Here is a 20190-nt window from a genome sequence, read left to right as displayed (position 1 = left end):
AATCTAAATGTCTTAAAATGACATTTTTCATGTTGATCTGAAGTCTCTGTTTCCAAAATCTCCTCTGAGGGGGCGCGGCTTTTGGAGATTAGCCTGCTAATGGCTCCCGAACCAAAACTACCCAAAGAAAACAAATAAACAAAGCCGGCAAACTAAGACTACCAAGATCCAACCCCAAACTAAAATAACAAAACCCAGCAGTGTAAGACTGCTGAGGACAAAGAGGGGAAAAAACAAAAACAATAAAGGAAAAAAAAGAGCAATTTTTTTAAAGTAAAGATTACTTAATTAGCATTTATTTACTATTATTTACTTGTATGATTTAAAAGCACATTTTAAATTATTTTAATTTCTGTCAACTGGGGGGAGGGAAAAAAATATCACATTTTGAGAGATGCTAGGTTCTTTTTAGATTTTTACTTAGGTTTGTGCCAAAAAATAGACATAATTCATATTTATGAATCCAAAAATCTTAAAGGCTAAAGTAAGACTATACGACTCCTTCAAGGTTTTGATTTGTAGAAAATGAGCCTAAATGTTTGATTGACAGTGATTTAAACGGACAAATACTCTAAAATCCAAAATCATTTCTTCTTATACTTGTTCTCTCTCAAAAGAAAAATGTCACACAGACATGTTAAAAACTCAAAAACATGGTTTTCATCAGAGGAGGACTTTAAAACTTTTTCTGCTATGGAACTATCCTAGTTCGTTTGGATTTAAATCGTATTAATTAACACCAAAACCAACAGAATGTCTCACCTGGTCAAACTGATCATCAGAAACTGAACAGCTAATGTCAAACCACATAAGCAAATCTGAATTTATTTACAAACAAGCCGCAAAGTAAGTAGGAAACAAAAGTTTTATTCAGTACTTTCATACAGCGAGGCGGGCAGAAGGCACATGGAAGCTGCAGAGGGAATGACAGAGGTCTACAGAGAGGTCATGTCATTGAGAGCATGGTCCAGCTCCTCACTAATGGCCTTGTACTTCAGCTTTTGAGCATACAGCTCGTCTGGACGGCGGACAGCAGCGACAGACACAAGCCGAAAGCAGGAGGGACAGACGGAGGGCAGAAAGCAGCAAAGGGAGGAAAGAAAAGACAAAATTAGGTCAGGCTTTCAGAAATGCTTGAAGGAAGAGTTCTGGAGGTGCTGAAGGCGTCATAAAGTTGCAGCAGCAATACGTCCATAAACTGCAGCTCCCTGTGGCTCATCAGCTAAATAATGCTGACCTAAAAACACCCCAGCACACTCTGTCCTCTTTGCAGAGAAGCGCTTCAGAACAAGAGCCTCTACAGTGGATCTAAAATGCATCATAAATACATCTGAATGTGTTTCCTAAAGATGAAATGAGAATATGGTTTAGTGCGGAGGATTTCTCGTACCTTCCAGATCATCGATGGTCTTTTCCAGTTTGGTCACTGTTCGCTCTGCAAACTCTGCACGGGTTTCAGCCTGCCAGCAGTGCAGACACACGGTGAGCTCCACATTATCGGACGTGTCTGTATTCCTTCACTACTTCACTACTACACACGGCGTTCGACTTTTTGTTGAGTGTCTGAAACTACAATTCTGACATCCACTGCTCTAAAAGTTTCATGAAAATCCAGTATACATTCATGCTCACTAGAGTGGCAAATATAGACCATAATGCATTGCGCTTGAATGATCTGTCATTTGAAAGAAATTTTAAATGTACGTCTGAGTTGATGAAATCGATCTGAATTGATTTAAGCTTAACAGATCAATCGATTCATGAAACTGTAGTCCGCTAACATGATGCTAACATTTAATGGAATTCCCCATAGGACGGCTAATGCTAACGCTCGGTCCACATAAACAAACATTACTGACTAAATAAACATCTTTATAAACTTACAGAGATGAATTTTCCAAACTTATTTAAGGAAATATACATTTAAAGTAAAAATGTGTGTTCTAAAACACTGTTTTTTCCTCATACTGTCTTCTTCTTGAATAAGGTGTACTTTTATAGTATGATCGCCACCTAGTGGCCAAACTGAAACGTCCTCCAGGAGAAGCAGAACAATGTTTACAATGTTAATGATCTGAACATTTTGTTAGAACTTCTGCTTTAGAGAATCCATGAACCTCTGTATGATATTGAAGAACTTTGTGATTTTTTATCTGGGAAAGGTGCTATAGAAATAAATATTTATTACTATTAACAATCTCATTATTTCACCGATACATTTTACAGTATGTGAACAGTATCAGATTAAAATGAATATATTCAAATCATACAGTAGATTATTAATGTATTTCTAAAAAAAATTTGTATAAATATATAAACTCAAAATTGAAATGAAGAATCGAAAAAAAAAAAAAAAAAAATCAGAATCCATTCAGGCTCCTATGTTTCTGGAATTTATAATCTATACTCAGCCCTAGTATCATAAATACGATGTTTTTAAAAAGTATTTTTTCGTCTACTCCGGATTCAAAACAAGTTGCATAAAGAAATACTCAGAAATTAAGTTTTACTCTTAATTTTCTTAATATATGTCCTCCATTATCAGAAAAATCTGCATGAATGTTTAATAAAAGACAATTTTTAATGATAATGAATCATCCTGAACTCCATCGTGTCTTTGAGAGGAGTAGTGAGGGAATTCAGACACATCTGAACCTCCAAATACAACATGACGCTACTTTAATGTTTCACAGAAAAACAAATCATGACATTAAGATCTCACCTCCTTCAGTTTGTCAGTCAAAACTTTGATCTCCTCCTCGTACTTGTCCTCTTTTTCTGAGTACTGTTGACAGAAAAATAACCATCAGTTGCAGCAGCAGACACGCTTTCATATTTACATCAACCAAACTTAATTAAAAATGTAAAAAAAAAAATGTTTAAAAGTGAAACTCTTTGAGGAAACGGGCGTTGGCTCGTTCTGGGAACGGGTTTTACTCCGATGCCGCCCCTGTCCTGTCAGGCTGAACAAAGCATCATCATCATCATCATCATCATCCTCATCGCGCAGCGTGAGGGAAAGTACTGCTGCCATTACGCTGGCATGCTGCCGCGCTGCATGTCTGTGCCTGGAAAGAATGAAGCAAGACCAGAAGAATGCACCTCCGCTGCACTTCACAAAGGCGGACACACCTTACGCAGCCATTAACCCAGCAGGCGGCAGCGCCGGCGGCCGATCGCTCAAGCAGAAACGGCTCAGGAGGTTAGCCGTCGGACCACTCCACCTGTTTGTGTGTACACAGAGGTACTCGGCTGCACAGTAACGCAGCATCAGAACGATCATTCCAGAGGACGTCCCCCAGGAAGGAGGAAGATCGCTAAAGGTGATCCTCACTGAAGGTCTGGCAGATCCCCACCCCAGATCCTCAGGATCACATTTCTGACCCCCCCCCCCCTTGGTTAACAGGTTTGTGTTAGTAAAAGGAGTTATCCATGTAGAATTAGAGCTGTTATGACATTTATTTTTTGAGCAATTAATTAATCAATCGTGAACTGTAATTAATTAATCTATTTTAATCGCAAACATTTTTAACCTAAAAACTGCTGTGAAAACTCATTTTGGTGCACTAAAAGGTCAAAATATGACTTAAAATGTGGATTTATCAAGTTTTTTTTAAAGAAAAAACAAACAAAAACCATCAGATCCAGAGTTCTCATGAAGAATATAAACAATCCAAAAAATATTGACGGTAATACCATAATACCTACTTTATTCCAGAGTTTATTCCAAGAGCAAAACCGCAGAAAAGAAGAGTGATTTTATAGTTTCCTTCAACTTGTGTGGTCAATTTGAACATTTTGAAGACAGAAGAGAAATAAAGAAGAGAATTGAAGGAGGAAATGAGACACAAGAGAATTTATGAATTTGAAACAAAACTTTTGCTTCATCATCTGGACAAAAAGAACTTTCCCTTTCGATGATGTTTTTGTTTAACCTCTAATGATCGCTTTCCTCTGAGAGGAAAAAGTGAGAGCAGACGGTGAAGCTGTTACCATGACAACGCGACGCATCAAGTTTTAAATAGTCTGCTTTTGTCAAAATGTATCTAAAATTAAAAATATAACATGATTGATGTTTTAATAATGAACGATATTAGAAGAACGTGTGATCTCCCCCATGACTGACCCATATTGCAATGCCGATATGACCTGCGATACATGACCAAGTCGTAAAACAACTAATGCGTCATTTCCATTTCACTGCATCGGTTTTATTTACATGAATCAAACAGAACTTAAATTTGTCCAACATAAAACAGGTCCATCGGATTGGTTCAAATGTGAAAATGACTCTATTTGTTACATACATCAAGCAGCTAAAAGATTGTTTTTGTATCTATAAACATTTATTACTTTTTCGATACGCGTTTGCACAGGCTAATATTGCGATAACGACAAAATCGTGATGTAGTGTTTAGGTCTACTGGATTTAGTAATTATTTTTTCATAAACAACCACAGAGTGATAATGCACTTCCAGATACGCATTATCAGACATGAACAGCTTCATGGAGGTAGCATCTGTGCGATGCTGAAATTAGATTAACGCAATAAAAATACATAAATAATGAGATAAATATCCGTAATTAATTAATTGGGATTAACTCCATTTGACACCCCTACACGATACAAAACGTGGGCGATAGAAAGTTGTCTGTCCTGCCATTTGTCTTATTTTGTTTCAATTGTTTTTATTGATGAACTTTTGTGCAAAAATGTGTTTTCCTGGTAAGAAACGTGAAACCGTTGTGTAAATGTTTCTTATTTGTGACGTTTCAGTTATATGTTACTCGTAAAAATAAAGTCAGAGAAAAAGTAAATAATGACATTTGTCCATTTTTGTTTTATAGAATAACTGAAAATAAACTTTATTCATGATATATATTGTTATTGTGACATAAAACCATTGATATCATGATATTCCTCTATGTAAAATATATGCAGTGGGAGGAGCTACTGTCAAAAACTTAGATGCAGATGATGCTGAGAGATCAGGTTTATTTATCCTGAAGAATTCTATAGAAACGCTGGTAATTGCGTCTCCATGTCGGAGTTCATGAGATCATTCAGAAGTTCGCAGCTATTATCTGAATGATGGCGTTTTCAGCGGTACTTCCATCTGTTTGTGACCCAGTTTGACGACTTTTTGTCCTGTGTTAGTCCAGGAGAGAAACATTTTTTAAAATTGGGGGACAGTAATATGAGGGTTCTTCAGTTTTTTAAGGTCTGATGTCATCAGCAGGTGGAGTCCAAGACCAACATGGTGGAGAATCTGATGACATCATCACCATGTCACAGGTCTAAGGCGAGTCCCAGATTGGTTGAGGTAAATGTTTTTTCCAAAGAAACCTTCAAAACACGCTGCCACTAGAGTGGCGCCGTGCCCAACGTTGGCCCATGATTGTGTCTGTGCTTTGATGTCGCAACTGGACGCCCTCGCCACGCAGTGTGAACGCACCGAATAAAACTGGCGTTCTTCTAAAAACCCATCAACAATTTAGCAGTTTATATTAAGTGTTTATATAATTGTGAAATGTATGAAAACTATATTTTGCTCCAGCTTCACCTTCTCAGCTTGGGCCTCTAAGGACTTGAGGTTGTTGGTCACATTCTTAAGCTCCTCCTCCAGGTCGCTGGCTTTACTGCAAACAGACACAGAGGCTTTAATGTACGAACAGCAGGTGGGAGTTGTGGTGCAGTTGTGTGTTCTTGTTTTGATGCATTTGTGCGTTTACCTTTCTGAGACCTCGGCCCGTTCCTCAGCCCGCTCCAAGTCTCCCTCCAAAATCACCAGCTTACGAGCCACCTGAGGGAAGCGGCATCAACGTCACGGCAGGTGAAGCAGGTGTGAGGCGCCTCTCACTAACAAAGACTCACCTCCTCGTATTTGCGGTCGGCCTCCTCTGCGATGTGTTTGGCCTCCTTCAGCTGCATTTCCTGGATCTCCATCTTCTCCTCGTCCTTCATCGCTCTGTTCTCTATCACTTTCATCCCTCTGGAAGGTCGGGAGGAGCCGCCATATTGATTTCAAAGTCCACTTTCATTAATAACCCGGCTAGAAGAAATGCTGACCTCTCGCTCTCGTCTGCAGCCTTCTCCGCCTCCTCCAGCTTCTGCAGCGCTGTGGCCAGCCTCTCCTGGGCGCGGTCCAACTCCTCCTCCACCAGCTGGATCCTACGGTTCAGAGCTGCTACATCGCCCTCAGCCTGGGAGGCAAAATGGAGGAAAGGAAGCGGACTTTAGTCGGCTCAGGATTCGTTGGCCCTGCGGCCTCTAACAGTTAAACAGGAAGGACAATGATGAAGGGAGAGCCGGAAAGACTTCATCTGTCAGTGAACATCTCTCATGTTCATCCACTTAGAAAATACCCCATTAGCAGGTGTAAGAACTGGAAGGGCAACAAACTAAAAGCACCATTAGAGCGCTCAGAGTGAACCTCCACTGCAGCACTGCTGGCTAAACAAGTTTCCCACAACAGTGACGAGCTTTAGCCAAAGCAAAGCTACAAACCCGACCACCTCCGACCTTTATTACTCACTTTACGGAGCCACACAGTTTAAACAAACTAGTTAAGATTTGAATCCAGACACAACAACAAAGCATGAGAGCTTTTTCCTCCGTTTCATCTTTTGATCTATTCTCAAAGCGTCCCCAGTGGTCTTGTGCTGTTTTTAGACAAAATAAAAAAGAATGTGTCATTTTTAGGACATAGCTTCTGCAGAGCGGCATTAGAAATTCAGTTGTGAGGGGATTGTTTGCTTACATTCTCTCTTACTAGCTCACAGCCCCAACAGATTGCATTTTTCTGCTCCTGATTCACAATAATTTGAATAAAGAACCATTTCGTTTTAGATTAATTTTCTTTATATTTGTCCTCCATAATGGGAATATTGCTGGTAAACGTGTCCTGAAGTGCTACACCAGGGGTCTGCAACCTGCGGCTCCAGAGCCACATGTGACTACGAACCCTCTCTTGGCTCTCTGGTTAAAGGAAAATACAACATTTTTAAAAAGTATAACTGTAAAAAACCAAAAAAACAAAACTGATTCAACTCATTTACAAGCAGTTGAAGTATATTACCCATCAGAAGCAAAATATTTAAGGATTTTAAGCGTTTGTAAAAAAAAAAGAAAAAAAAACTGAATTATCTCTGATTTAGATCATTAGAGGTGAACATTTTTGCCTGAACTCTGAAAATCTAGTGATATTTTTGCATTAAGATGAACTTATGTAACACAGGATGTCTTATTTTGAAAGGAAATCATGTGAAATCTGACAAAAATTATAAACTATTTCAAGTTTTGAAAAAAAATTTTTGGATTTATTTTGCTAAAAATATTTTTTTAAATATCTATCATAATAGTAACATTAATATAAAAACAAATTAGTGTCTTATTTTCCTGAAAAGCGAAAAAGACTTTGTGGTTCCTGTTGGGATGTTTTCCGTGTGAAATTGAGAAAACGGCTCTTTAATCTTTGAAGGTTGCAGACTCTTGTACTACACATATTCTAGGACTCAGTTATTTATTCAGTCATTGATCATTTTAGGGGGAAAGTAGCAGCTTTACAAACAACTTACAAGGCTCTTATTCTGAAAATCATAAAAAAAGAATAGACTTAAATACAAGCACATTAAACTGTGGTGCTTTAAGTAAATGGAAATATTCTACTCTATTACTTTGTCAGTCTAATATGAATTTACAGATTAAAACTGTAACAGGAAGTGAAGCCGGAACGCCCCTCCTCTCTGTTTCTTTATTAGGATTAGCATAAGGAGAAATTTATTGAAACTTAAATTATATCAATTGGAAGAAAGTATGATTACTACCGGATACATTTTGTATAAATAACAAAATGAATGAAATACACTAAAAAATACACATAAAATTTAACCCACAAACATGTATATATCCAATAGGGCTGCTACGATTTTATGGCTAACCTATTATTAAAATAGTCGACGACTAATTTAATAGTTGATTAGTTGTTACTTTATATTACATGGAGTCTTTGTGCTGTCTAGCTTTTTGGACTATTTTTGCATTTATTAATGTTTTTTAGGCTATTTTTGAGTTAATATTTCAGCTGCATGCTAGCTGTTTTGGCCTTTTTTTCAAGTTTTTTAGGCTAATTTGGCTTTTAACTAATATTTTAGCTGTCTATCAGCTTCAGTATTTTCAGCCATCAGCTTTCACGCTTTTAGCCATTAATTTCAGCATCTTCAGTGGCCAAATTCAGCTTAAAGCATTCACACTAGAATTATCTCAGGTAATGTTATATATCTAGTGTTTAGTTAGTTTAAAGCTAATGATGATTAGGATGTGTGCTTTACATCCAGTTTGTGCATGACCAATCAGAAAAAATTGTCAAGTATTAAAATAATGATTTTTGGCAGCACTAATATCCAAATTCTCAGATATAGAAAAAAACTATTTTTTTCATGATTTCCCTGAATCGGTTCTTCAGCTTTTCTACCACTGTAAATTCTCTCCTGAACTCTGGATCCAATTAGAAAGTTTCATAAATACTAAATAAAACATTAATATTATAATACATTTCAAACAAATTCTCACATATTAAAACTGATGAAAAAAAGGTATAAAGTAGTATAAATTTGTAACTCCTCCAATCTAAATTTTACATACATAAATGTAGAGAAACAAAAGTTACTCCCAGATTCGAAGTTTTTAATGATAAAGTGGATTTTAAAAAGATTAATACATCCAGGGCAAATAACACTGGAACAATTTGTGCTTTTTCGTTAATGAATAATTCCCTATCTTGATTTTTTTTTAGTGCTAAAGTGTTCTTTTTATATATATATATATTATGGTTATTTCTTACTTGGAATTATTTATTTCTGCTTCTGTCCATATTATTTTCTGTATACTGTAATTGATTTTCTTTTTTGAAAAATGACAGTTATCGATTTTTTTAGGGACTGATTAGTGTTGTGATTTGCTATTTCATATGATGTCAAATAAAGTTCTCATAAAAAAATTCTTAGGATGTGATCAAATGAAGAGACGGCTGGAGGTCTTTGGAGAACTTCATTTAAACGAAGAGCCCACCCGCATTAAACGGCTGAAGAGCCGAATCAAACGCTCACAAAGTTAATTTCCTGTAATGACAAACCCGGCCTGCTCAGTGGGGACAAACAGGAAGAAGAATCTAAACAGACACAAGAATGTTCCTGTTGGAGAGTCTGTTCAGAATCTTGGGGATTCTTAGACGTACTACTCTGACGTTTGAGGGGCAGGCCGTCAAGAGGTCAACCAACAAATGTAGGTCACTCACTCGACAAAACTTTTGAAGCACGACGTCAAGCAGAAAAGAACAAGAACAGGAGCAACTGCTAAAAATAAATTCATTCAGACCTAATCGGCTTCCTCTGCTTTTCCTAATTACAGGAGGAGTTAGGAAATGTCCGTCAGACCAACGTTACAGTACAGAGTACAGCTGTCCTTAAAACATGCTGAATTCTCATCAGCGCCACCTTCCCCGGGTCGGCCTGTCGACGGTCCATCTGCTGGATGAGGAGCGCCACACAGGAATAAAGTGGAGCCTGAAATAACAGATACTGCCACATCCTGTGTCCTGAATGTTTGTGCTGTGTAGAATCCTGTCTGCACCCAAACAAACGTCCTGCTCATGGGCTTCAGGGCAGCAAAACACTCGGATTACTAGCAACTCTGTCCCGCAGGATTACCACCACCAGGTCACTTCTGTCCAGCGGGAGTTCGACGTCCAATGAAAGCGAAGCTGTGAATAGAAAGTGCTCGATCTTATCAGTCACTGTCTTCAACACAGAGGGAGACGACTCCACAAACTTGTGCTAAAAAGCTTGAGGGTACAGAGAGCCTGTTCTCATGCCTGCAGCTTCCTGAGGCATGACCAAATAAGAGGAGTCCTGAGGGGGCTGGAAGTGCAGACTCTGCTGCTTCACTTGATTATTTAACCAGATAGTACGACAGCACAAGAACCCGGCTCAGTTTCTTTAAAAACACAGAACGTTCTGGAGTCGACAGGTGACAAGGGAACTGCAAATCTCCAGTTCGAGGCGCCTAGCTTTACAAATAGGGATCTTGAAATTGGTGACAGGAAGTCAGCCAACCAACGTCCTTTCATTTCCTCCCTGTGATTGTTCTCTTTCCTTCAAAGCGAGTGTTCTCTCTTCAGGACATACCCCTTCCTGTAGCACCCACTTCACATTCTCCAGCTGCCAGGGACACGAATGACCTTATATGGTGAAGCAACTATGGAAAATGTTTGCGTTGGAGGCCGAGTCTGACATTGAGCACAGATGTGTACAGACACGCACCCACGAGGCTCCTGTGTTATCATCACAACACGATCTGAACACCGTTTCTCTGGAAGGTGAACGGTACTAAAGAGGATCTTCCTCCGACAGCGTTTTACTCTCTGGACTGAAGATGCTTCGAGAGTTGGCAAAATAATTGGTCAAGGTTCATGTTGTAGGTTTGACAGTCCTACAGACACTAAAACGCATATTGCTCTGAGGTCTCAACAAAAATCTCAAAAATCAACCCTTATGTCCATCCATCTATTGGCAATGTCTGCTTTGAACTAGTGAGGAATGCTTGGTTTTTGTGCATCTGAGTTGCAGGCATTAAAGCTAACAAAGCTCACTCAAAATCAAAATAACACCGACCTCTGCAACGTACGTTCAAGTGACCACGTCCAATGAAAAGTCTATGTACATCCACACTTGGGGTTTCCGCATTCTAGGCAAAATTTCAACTCAGTTTATGGGATCTACGTACAAAACGCGCACCCATTGAACGCTCGTTGAAAGTTAAACCAGTTGAACTTTGACCAGTCGGACTCGGATTTGGTAGCGACACTTGTGTAGTATCTTTTTCAATTCATGGACATACCAACTGTTTAAAAACTGATCACAAAAGGGAGATTAATCATTTTTGCCCGTCTGGAATTATATGTCACCGAGTCTTTCAAGTCTTGTTTGGTGCAGTGCCATTCACATGTTGTCCCTCTTTCCCACATCCCTCCAAGGGAGCGGGAAAGAGTTCAGATTCCAGGTGGATTGTTTGTGCTCCTGTGGATCTCGTGCCCCACCTGTCCCTCAGTCCTATCTAGTCAAACATGTAGTTGTAGAGTTAAATAAGCTAATTCCTCTTCTGGTAAATCCCCTGTCCATCCTGGGAGAGGATCCCTCCTTCATGTGGACATCTCTGAGGTTTCTTCTTTTTTCCCTGAATCAGGATTTTTAGGAGATTTTCCTTATTGGGAAGGAGGGTCTAAGGACAGGGACAACCAGTTATTTTAGTCTGTTTAGTTTAGCAATTAGCTATAGTTTATATTTTATGACCAACCATCTGCTTTTGTACAATTACCGACATGAAGCCCAATGAGGCCATTTTTTTGTGAAATTGGTCAATATAAATAAAACTGAACTGAATTTCAAATATCGGAATAGAGCAGTAAAAGAAAAGCCAGAGATTTGTACCTCTTTGACATTTCACATCAAACCTCATCAAGAACCGGCGTTCTTGAACGTGCATCGTATCCGTAGCATAAGGATACAAAAAGTACCCACAGAAAATCCATGCATACCTAAAAAGAACATCCAGAGCTTTCTACTGGACCGGTCCCAGTGCTGCCTTGGAGCCAGAACTTGACTTAGTACTACAAGTATTTCCACAGCTAAAGCACCACAATGCAAAGATGTTTTCTAATCAGGAACCAATCTTTGGTCAGAAATGAAGAACCCCTTTATGGTGGTCACGTAGGAACCAGAGGGACAGTCATATGGCCACACTAGGGCATTACACTGCTTAACTTTTTTTTCTTGGGTGCATCAGCACATTTACAACAGTATTGCATTGAACAGTACAGATTTACACGGTCATTCATCACATCATGACGCGTTACATCAAAGAATTCAACTTTTATAGTGTTTGAACTCAAAACGTATTAATACCAGTCATAAATCTACTCTTATCAACCAACCAACAGTCTTCACACTAAACAGAGTGTGGTATATTATGGACTTTACTGTATCTGAGCAGGAAAACAGGTTAAACCACTCTTCTGGATTCCACAATGCTTTCAAAAGTTTACTAGATTTCAACTTTATAAGTTTTTGGGTCTAATCATCAGCACCACAATATTTTTTTCCTTTTTTTAAATCCTGTCTTTTCTTCTCTTTTTTTTTCTCTGTCACTTTGCTCTGAATTTCACATTAAAAAAAATAGTTCTGGACTATTTAACTGCAGTAAAATGTGACAAATCCAGTATTTACAACACCATAAACTCCATATTTCAGACCCTCAAACTGCATTCTCAGCCGCTTCATTCTCTTCTCGTTTTACTTTAACATCCTCTCTTTGTGCTGTCAATACCGGAAATGTTACAAATGTTGAATTACTGTGCATTGCAGCGAGCGTTCTGTTATTAAAAGCTGTTGCTCTTCTCACCTGAACCTGTTTTACTGTTTTGTTAAGAATATTCCTTTGAAACAGGTTTGTTCTGAAAATATTTAAATCCACAAACGATCTCATTTACATTATAAAAGCCTCATTTTGTCCTTGAAATAAAAGAACCAAACAATTCACTACGGGTGGTCGTGGTTCAGGGGTACAGCGATCAACCTCTGATTGGAAAACAGTGGGTTCAGTTCCCGCCAGCTCATGTTTGTTGAAGTGTTTTTGAGCAAGGCACTGAACCCCACATTAGTCCTGGTGGTTAAAGATTGGTGTCAGTGTAAGACAGTGGGGTCACCATCAGTGTGTGAATGTAAAGCGCAATAACTGGAGCATCAACTGTAGTGAAAACATGCTCAAGTCCTTATAATTTTCATGCAGATCTGAGTTGAACATTTTACAAAAGAAAATAAAACATTTTAATCTTTTTTTTCTAAATCTCTCTCATCCCTTATCAGATACAGCTATCTGTAAACACATGTTTAGACTTAAATATGGGCTTAATGTTTGTCAACAGAACCACAGAGATTTTTTTTTTCCCAATATCAACAACTGGACCTTTTGGTGAAATTTCTATCAGTTGCACTAATTGAGAAATTCGAGAACCACATGAATAACCAAACGTGTTGCTCTAGAACCCTCACAAGGTAGAGAGTAGAAATCACAGATTCCAAACGATGAGTAATCTAAGCACTTCTCCATGTTTCCAGTTCCATCACATTATGGTGTTGTACTGGCTCCATGTCTTTGTGAGAACCACGAACAGCAACAAAACATCTGCACCATTTATTCCTTTGGAGAGTTCTAGCCAGAATACAAACCAACTTTCCTCCACACACCCTTATGTAGATCTTTATATCATCATCGATATGCATGTGACAGAGTCAGACTGGACCTCCAGGATGGGTCAGTGTCTACTCGTACCTGACAATCTGGACCGCGCTAGTACCAGCAGAGTCTGACTGAACATCATCCCTGACTTCACTCAAACTCTTCAGTGTCCAGATACGACCAATACATATTTTAATATAATGGGATTCATTTTGGTGTAAAGGTGAAGACCTATCATGGCTTGCGGTCACAATTCCATTCGAGTCCAGAGGAGGGTGCCGACTCAAACCTCTGCAAGGCGGGCCGGAAGCCGTTACCTGGGAATGGCGATCCAAGCAACCAAAATAAATGTACTTTGGTGCCAGGTGGACTCATACTGAATATTGTACTCCTAAATCAATAGAAATGTGAATTCTATTGCAAATTAAAGTAATTAATGCACAGGATGGAACTGAATTTATCATAAGCTATGGCCTTGTGGTAGCTTTAAACAACAGATATTTCTAGGACATGAAATTTTAGCCTTTTTTTTTTTTTAGAAATTCACAAAACTAACCGTTTCCAATTACTGTGTTCCCATTGGTTGATTCAGACCAAATCATTCTTTTCAACATCATCAGTTTAAATTAATGTCTATTATTTTTACTTAAACCTGGAGAGCATTACATGTTATTAACCCCAAATAAAGCTTCTATTTTTCTTTTTAGAAGTTCCCATAATGACTTTTTCCTTGAACACAACATGTGCATTTTCCTGATCCTTGTAAACGCTTTACAGCCTCACTTCAGATACAGCACAGTTCTGCTGGGAGGGATTCAGAAATACCAGAGTGCACTACATGCACTGCAGACATAATCGAGGACAAGTGAAGGAGGAATCTAATTACTGGCAGATTCCAGGGCAGTGGGCTAATGAGCTGCACATCGCTGTTGAGGTTCAGGGTACAATATCTCCGACACAGATGGTTGTTACCCTTAATGTAAATGCATGTGTGTAATCTACTCCCATAAAAGGTCCAACATGCAAACACAGCTGAGTGAAGAATAAACCCGTCTGTCATGAGGGACGATATGCAAAAGAAGGCCGTTAAACATCCAGGACAGTATTATGTTGATAACCGTTTTAATGCTTAATTGTTAGCAATAGAACAGTTTTTCTTACTACTTTTACATGTTTTTCCAGACTAAAGAATAATAAAAATCTCCCTACATCCAGACTTTGCTGGCAGGACTCAAGGAAAAAACATTTTCACCATAATAACGTCTGCTGTAAATGCTTTAAAGGTTACAGTTTGTAATGCAAATGCTGTAATCTCCAAAGAGCGTTCAGCTGAATTTAAATCAATGCGACACATCCTATAGCAGCATGTTCCTCTCTTTGCTGAGCCCACAACCTTGGCCTATATAATCAGCTACGCCACTAACGTGAGGGTGTTCCCCAGATCACCACAAACAGCCAGAAAATATCCACATGTGGCAGTTAAATTTGGAAAGTTGGCCTAATCCCCGGGAGATGCTCCAAAGAAAATGGTTAGACCAGGAAGTAATTCTTTCCAAAGATTTGCAGGAGACCGTTAGAGGCACAGCAGAAAGTGCATGCACATTCTAGAAAGTAAAGGAAAATTGAAAAAAAACGAGAGTGTGTTGCTAATAGTCAAATTATAAGTGTGATAAGCTTTAAAAAAGTATTGTGATTACAACATAATTTAAAATAAAGTTGCTGTAAATTGAATAAATGTCAGCGATGATTCTATGAAAACATAGAGGCAACTCTTTTCCATTCTCGAGTGATTAACTGTAATGGTTTTGAAACAAGAGTTTTGGGAAGTGGTTACTCAGGGTAGGGACCAAACAGAAGATCCGAGCAGAGAAATGCCGTCACATGAATGACTCAGTTTCTCTAGATCCAGGTTTAAGAACTAGAACTGTTGTGCTGCATTCACACTGGACGCGATAAGCGCAGCTGGGGCGTCGAGTTTCAGTGTTAGGTCAACATACAGATGCAATCTGAGGTTATGAAGCGCCATTGGGTTGTCAAGACTACAAAATCAAAAGTTTGGCGAGCGGCATCAACCAATCAGGGACTCTGGTTTGGATGTGCAACTTTTTCAGCGACTCAATTAGCGGGTAGAAAAAAAAAAATCCAATATGGCTGCTCAATGCGAAGGTTTTTGTCGATCCATTTTCTTAACCCACTGGGGCCGCAAGGTTGCCGCAGACTGTCCTGGTTACTATTGGGCGAAGGTGGGGCACACACTGGACAGGTCGTCAGCAACTCGCTACGGTAGCCAGGCACCTGGTGGACAGTGTAGCGAGCTCCACCACCTCAGGGTTGGGCAGAGCTAGCGATGTCCGCTGCCCAGGGAGCAGCCGATCTCGCTAGCTCCGCGGGTGGTTGGCTATCCAGCAGACAGAGTTGTTGCGGGTGCTGTTGCGCGATCGCTCCAGCTCCGTGGGCTTATGATGTTTTTCTTATTTTCTTTGAGACAATTAAAAGATCCTCCAATTTTATTTTTCCCCTCTTGGGTTAAAGCGGGACAGAAATTCTTCAAACTGGGCCACAGACTGAAGTAACGTTAAAAATAGCCATCAGGAGTGAAGTGCACCGCACCCGGAGAGACTCTGAATGATCTGATGAACCCAGACAGCAGACATGTTTGCCGACGTCTCTGTAGAACTCTCCAAAACATAAACCCAAGCTACTCGCTCAACATCATCCATGTTTTCCATGATGTGGCAACGAATGAAGTCTAGAAAAGCTTTGTCAGTAACTCCTCCCACATGAGGCTGGGGCATCAAGGACATTTTAGGGCATGTGCCGAGCAGTAAACGTGGCAAACAAATTGCATCCTATGTGAATTCAGCTTCAGTTCATCAAGAAGTAGACCAACTAAAAAATGAACATCTCTGTCTGACTGGACCTGGTCCAAACAGTACCTACAGGAAATCCACAAGTTTGGCACCATAACGTCCGGAAAGTTGACTATCACAAGCTCGACGAAGAACTTCACTTGCTGGGAGCGCTTCAGTACCTTGGAACTTGAATTTCTCAGAATACATCTGTTTATTTTGTGGAGGCGGTTCTTGTTTTTCTACAAAGCTTGGGAAACGTAGCGGCAGAAAGAAGACTAAGTGTATAATAAGGTCAAGGCCAGCATCTGATAACTTCAGCTGAACATTGATAGGCCCTGATTCAATAAGCGCAGAACCTTTTTATTCCAACTGCGGTAAAGAACCGCCGTCAGACAAAACTGTCTTTTTTTAGAGGGAAATTGAATTAAACATCCACTGTACTGCATAATTTTTGACCCATTTGGACCCAAAATGATATAAATCTCTTTTGTAACTACAGGTAAAGATGGCGCAGGCCCAAATCACACAACCACCGACTGGAATCCACACCCCAAAACACACGAATCTTCCTGTTTATCGGGGCTGGAGCTCAGGGACAGGAAGTGCTGGGGGTAGAAGCACAGGAAATACTGGACAAGGAATTGCAAGGCAACATCCTTGGAGGGGCAGTCAGTCAGGGCAGGGAAACAAACGGAGTAAATTCTCAGAGCCCCACTTCCTTCTTGTTTTAAATACAATGTTGGAAATAGATAAGGTCGATGTCAAACTTGATTTCTGTACGATGTTGCATTCAAGCATAAATAATCTCCATGACGACCGCATGCTATTTGCTGACAACAAAACCACAATGAACAAAGCAGACAAAAAAAGAGGAATTAACTTTTTTAAACTCTCCTTTTAGAGAATCAAAAAGGAATCAAATTAAAACTTTATGTTTTAATTGGGATCAAGTGACCTCTTCACATGTTAACAGGGCTTAAGGCAGAATAATGACCAGCTGCAAAAACTAAACGGCTCAATGAGGATAAAGCTGCTAATATATAAGTTTAATGAGCAAAACAAGACAATATTGGGTCTTTGTGATCCACAAAAGCCCTCAAGTGCTGCGTAGCGGTTGAGTGGCATCATTAAAAGTGTCAAAACCGCACGAGGAAAACCATGAAGCAGTTAGTTTTATCGTTCTGTGACAGATGTGGCCAAAGCTCTCATCGTTCCTTCACATTTTCACATTCATTGTACACAGCAAGGTTCCTGTTTTGATCCCCCTGTGCTGCAATGAAAGCCTTCTTGTGCTCAGGAATGACTCGAGGTTGTCCTAATTATTCACATATGGGAGCACAGCGCACAAGCGCAGAGCCGTGTCTGACTTTTAGAGCATGTGGAGGGAAATGCAACGACTTCTACGCACTAAATTTTACACGTTTAAAACAAACAAAAAAAATAAAGAAGATCATATAAAACTATATACTAAAAAAACAGGAAAATCACATTATATATTTCCATGTATGGCTGGATAAAAAGAATATTTTAGGTGAGTTTTTTTGACTCCCCTGAAATGCACTTTTTTTCTGCTAATCAAAGTTTCCAGCTTTTTTCAGTTTATGTCACTTAAAGATGAAAATTGCATATTACAACCAAATAAAGCGGTCAACAGAAAACTTAGATTTATAATTAATATAATGTTAAACTTGGGAATGAAAATGATTTCAGGCAAACGTTTATTTCTGTCACTAGTGTAAAATATCTAATGTGTTGTGCAGCATTAAAAAAAACATTTTAGTTTAGGATTTGAAAATGCCTTCATTTATTATATTCAACAGCTGTTTGGTTTCAATTACTAATTTGAGAGAGGTTAAAAAGGGAAATAAAATATGCATTGATATTAAATCATTTCACATTGAAACACCAAAACTGCAGCATGTGGTAAAAGGGCAAACCCCTCAATATCATAGGAAACTTGCGTTATTGTTTGAAGATTTAATTTCAAACAGTTACAGGAGTCTGTTAATTATGATTATGTTGCTGAGAGCTCTTTGTTTACATGCTCTCCCGCTAGCTTACAGCCCCTTCACATCTAGCAGTGCAACTTAAATGGCGAGCAATACTAGAGCTATCCAGCTGGATGGAGTAGAGCAGAGCAGGGAGGTTGTGGGCCGTCCAGTGCATTTTCCACATCACAAATACGTTTTTTCGAACTGCATGGCTGCAAGAAATACTCAGAAAAACAATATTAACTCTTTCTATATGCCCTCCATCAACAGAAAAATGCCACCAAAACATGTTAAAAACACAAAAGCTGATCAGATATCGATTAAAGATGAAGATGAGCTCACAATCATTGAGTTTAATGGAGTTTTACATTTTAACACCTTAACCAGCAAGTCAAAATGTCAGATCAGATGCTCAGACCCACAGGGCCATTGATGCATCCACATCTAAATTAATGGGAAAATAATAAACAGTCTAAATGTGAAATGAAAAAGCTGCTCCAACACCTAATGAAGAGTTAGGGTTGTACAACAGAGCAGCTCCTTTCATCAGTTCAGCTGCAATACCTGTACGGCCACACCTTCCCCTCCCACTCGGCTCAAATCTGCCAGCCCGTCCTGTAATTAAAGCAGCTTCTCTGCAGAAGATACGGCTCCATAAAGCAGCTTCTGAAACAAGTCAAGACGCTTACTCAACTTTGGCACTGAGCACATTCTTTTTTAACCTTCAGCCTCAAGCCTTTTCTTTTGCTTGGAGCCATAAAACTAGGATGTGGCAAAGAGTCAAGAGGCAGCCAGGTGACCAACATGGATGAGTCACTTTGAGGAGCAGCAAATATAGAGAAACTACATTCAAGGTTACACAAGTTCTCTTTTCCAGACAGCCTGCCCCACATTAACTATTTCTATGACACAAAAAGTTGTAGACATGTATAAACTAGAGCCAAAAGAGAGGATAAGCCTTCAAGTCATACTACTCCACATTAAGGTGTTTTTCTAGAGCAGGGGTGTTAAACGCAATCGCATAGGGGGCCAAATTTAAAACATACATTACGTCGCAGGCCCAACAGAATAAACATTTATTGTACACTCTAAAAGTACATTTTTCAAACTTTATGACCGTAACTTTATAACATAAGATATATAGCATTAATGCTAGTGTGAATGTTGTAAGCTGAATCTGGCCGCTGAAGACGCTAGTGCTGATAGCTGAAGATGCTGAAATTGATAGCTAAAAACGCTGAAGCTGAAAACATTAGCTAAATGCCAAAACATCCTAAAAAAATGTCTTTAGTTAGCCAAAAACAGACAGCATGTAGCTGAAAAAAAAACTTAACTTCAACATATCCTAAAAAAACTGAAAAAGAGCTTAAATTAGCAAAAACAGCTAGCATGTAGCTGAAATACTAGCTAAACTCCAAAATAGTAAAAAAAAAAAAAAAAAAAACCCCTGAAAAACAGCCTTAATTAGCCAAAACAGATATGTAGATATTAGCCTAACTCCAAAATAGCCCCAAAAAACTTAAGCAAAGTCGAAATCGGCCAAAAACAGCTAGCACGTAGCTAAAATATTAGCTAAATTCCAAAATAGCCTAAAAGAAACTCATAGTAAATGCTTATGAATAATAAAAAGGCAGGAATATAATTCCAGAATAAATCAACTTAAACCAATAAATAATTTTCAATATTTTACTCTACATTAAAAAAATGCCAAAGTTATACAAGTTAGAAATAAGCGAAAGAAAACATCGGCCCATTAATAGCAATAAAATAAAACTATCCAGAAGGCCGAATATATTTACCCTGGGGGCCGGATTCGGCCCCCGGGCCTCGACTTTGACACACGTGATTTAGAAGCTTCATCTCTCAGCAACAGCTGGAGGAAACCGTCCGAAAGTGCTGAAAAGTTCAAACGTTCATCCTAAAACTTTATTGACAAAAGCCAAAGTGAACAGATCAGCAACTTTGACATGAATGCAACGCTAACTGGTCTGGGAGTTTATCTTTTAGTTCTGTAACGTCTACGTGGTGCTGTGGTCATCACTGGGCATGCGC

At 39.1% G+C, this 20190-nt stretch overlaps 1 protein-coding gene across 4 annotated transcripts in view; it reads right to left on the bottom strand.

Annotated features, from left to right (window-relative positions):
* The window catches only part of tpm4a (tropomyosin 4a), a 32809-nt gene that overhangs the window by 1175 nt on the left and 11444 nt on the right, over positions 1-20190 (bottom strand). For 2 of the 4 annotated variants that reach the window (XM_024279097.2, XM_024279099.2), the window contains 7 exons: positions 6072-6205; positions 5877-5994; positions 5735-5805; positions 5566-5641; positions 2723-2785; positions 1391-1460; positions 848-1018 (listed from right to left, as the gene is read on the bottom strand). In XM_024279097.2, the coding sequence (XP_024134865.1) occupies positions 936-1018; positions 1391-1460; positions 2723-2785; positions 5566-5641; positions 5735-5805; positions 5877-5994; positions 6072-6205 (615 nt within the window). In that variant the 3' untranslated portion in view covers positions 848-935. Of the gene's footprint in view, positions 1-847; positions 1019-1390; positions 1461-2722; positions 2786-5565; positions 5642-5734; positions 5806-5876; positions 5995-6071; positions 6206-20190 lie in introns of those variants that run through there. The other 2 variants (XM_024279096.2, XM_024279098.2) reach the window with 1 other exon arrangement.

This window comes from Oryzias melastigma, linkage group LG4, assembly GCF_002922805.2.
Source record: "Oryzias melastigma strain HK-1 linkage group LG4, ASM292280v2, whole genome shotgun sequence".
Classification (NCBI taxonomy): Eukaryota; Metazoa; Chordata; class Actinopteri; order Beloniformes; family Adrianichthyidae; genus Oryzias; species Oryzias melastigma.
The sequence above is the reverse complement of the archived record's forward strand: the minus strand, read 5'-3'. Positions and strand labels throughout refer to the sequence as shown.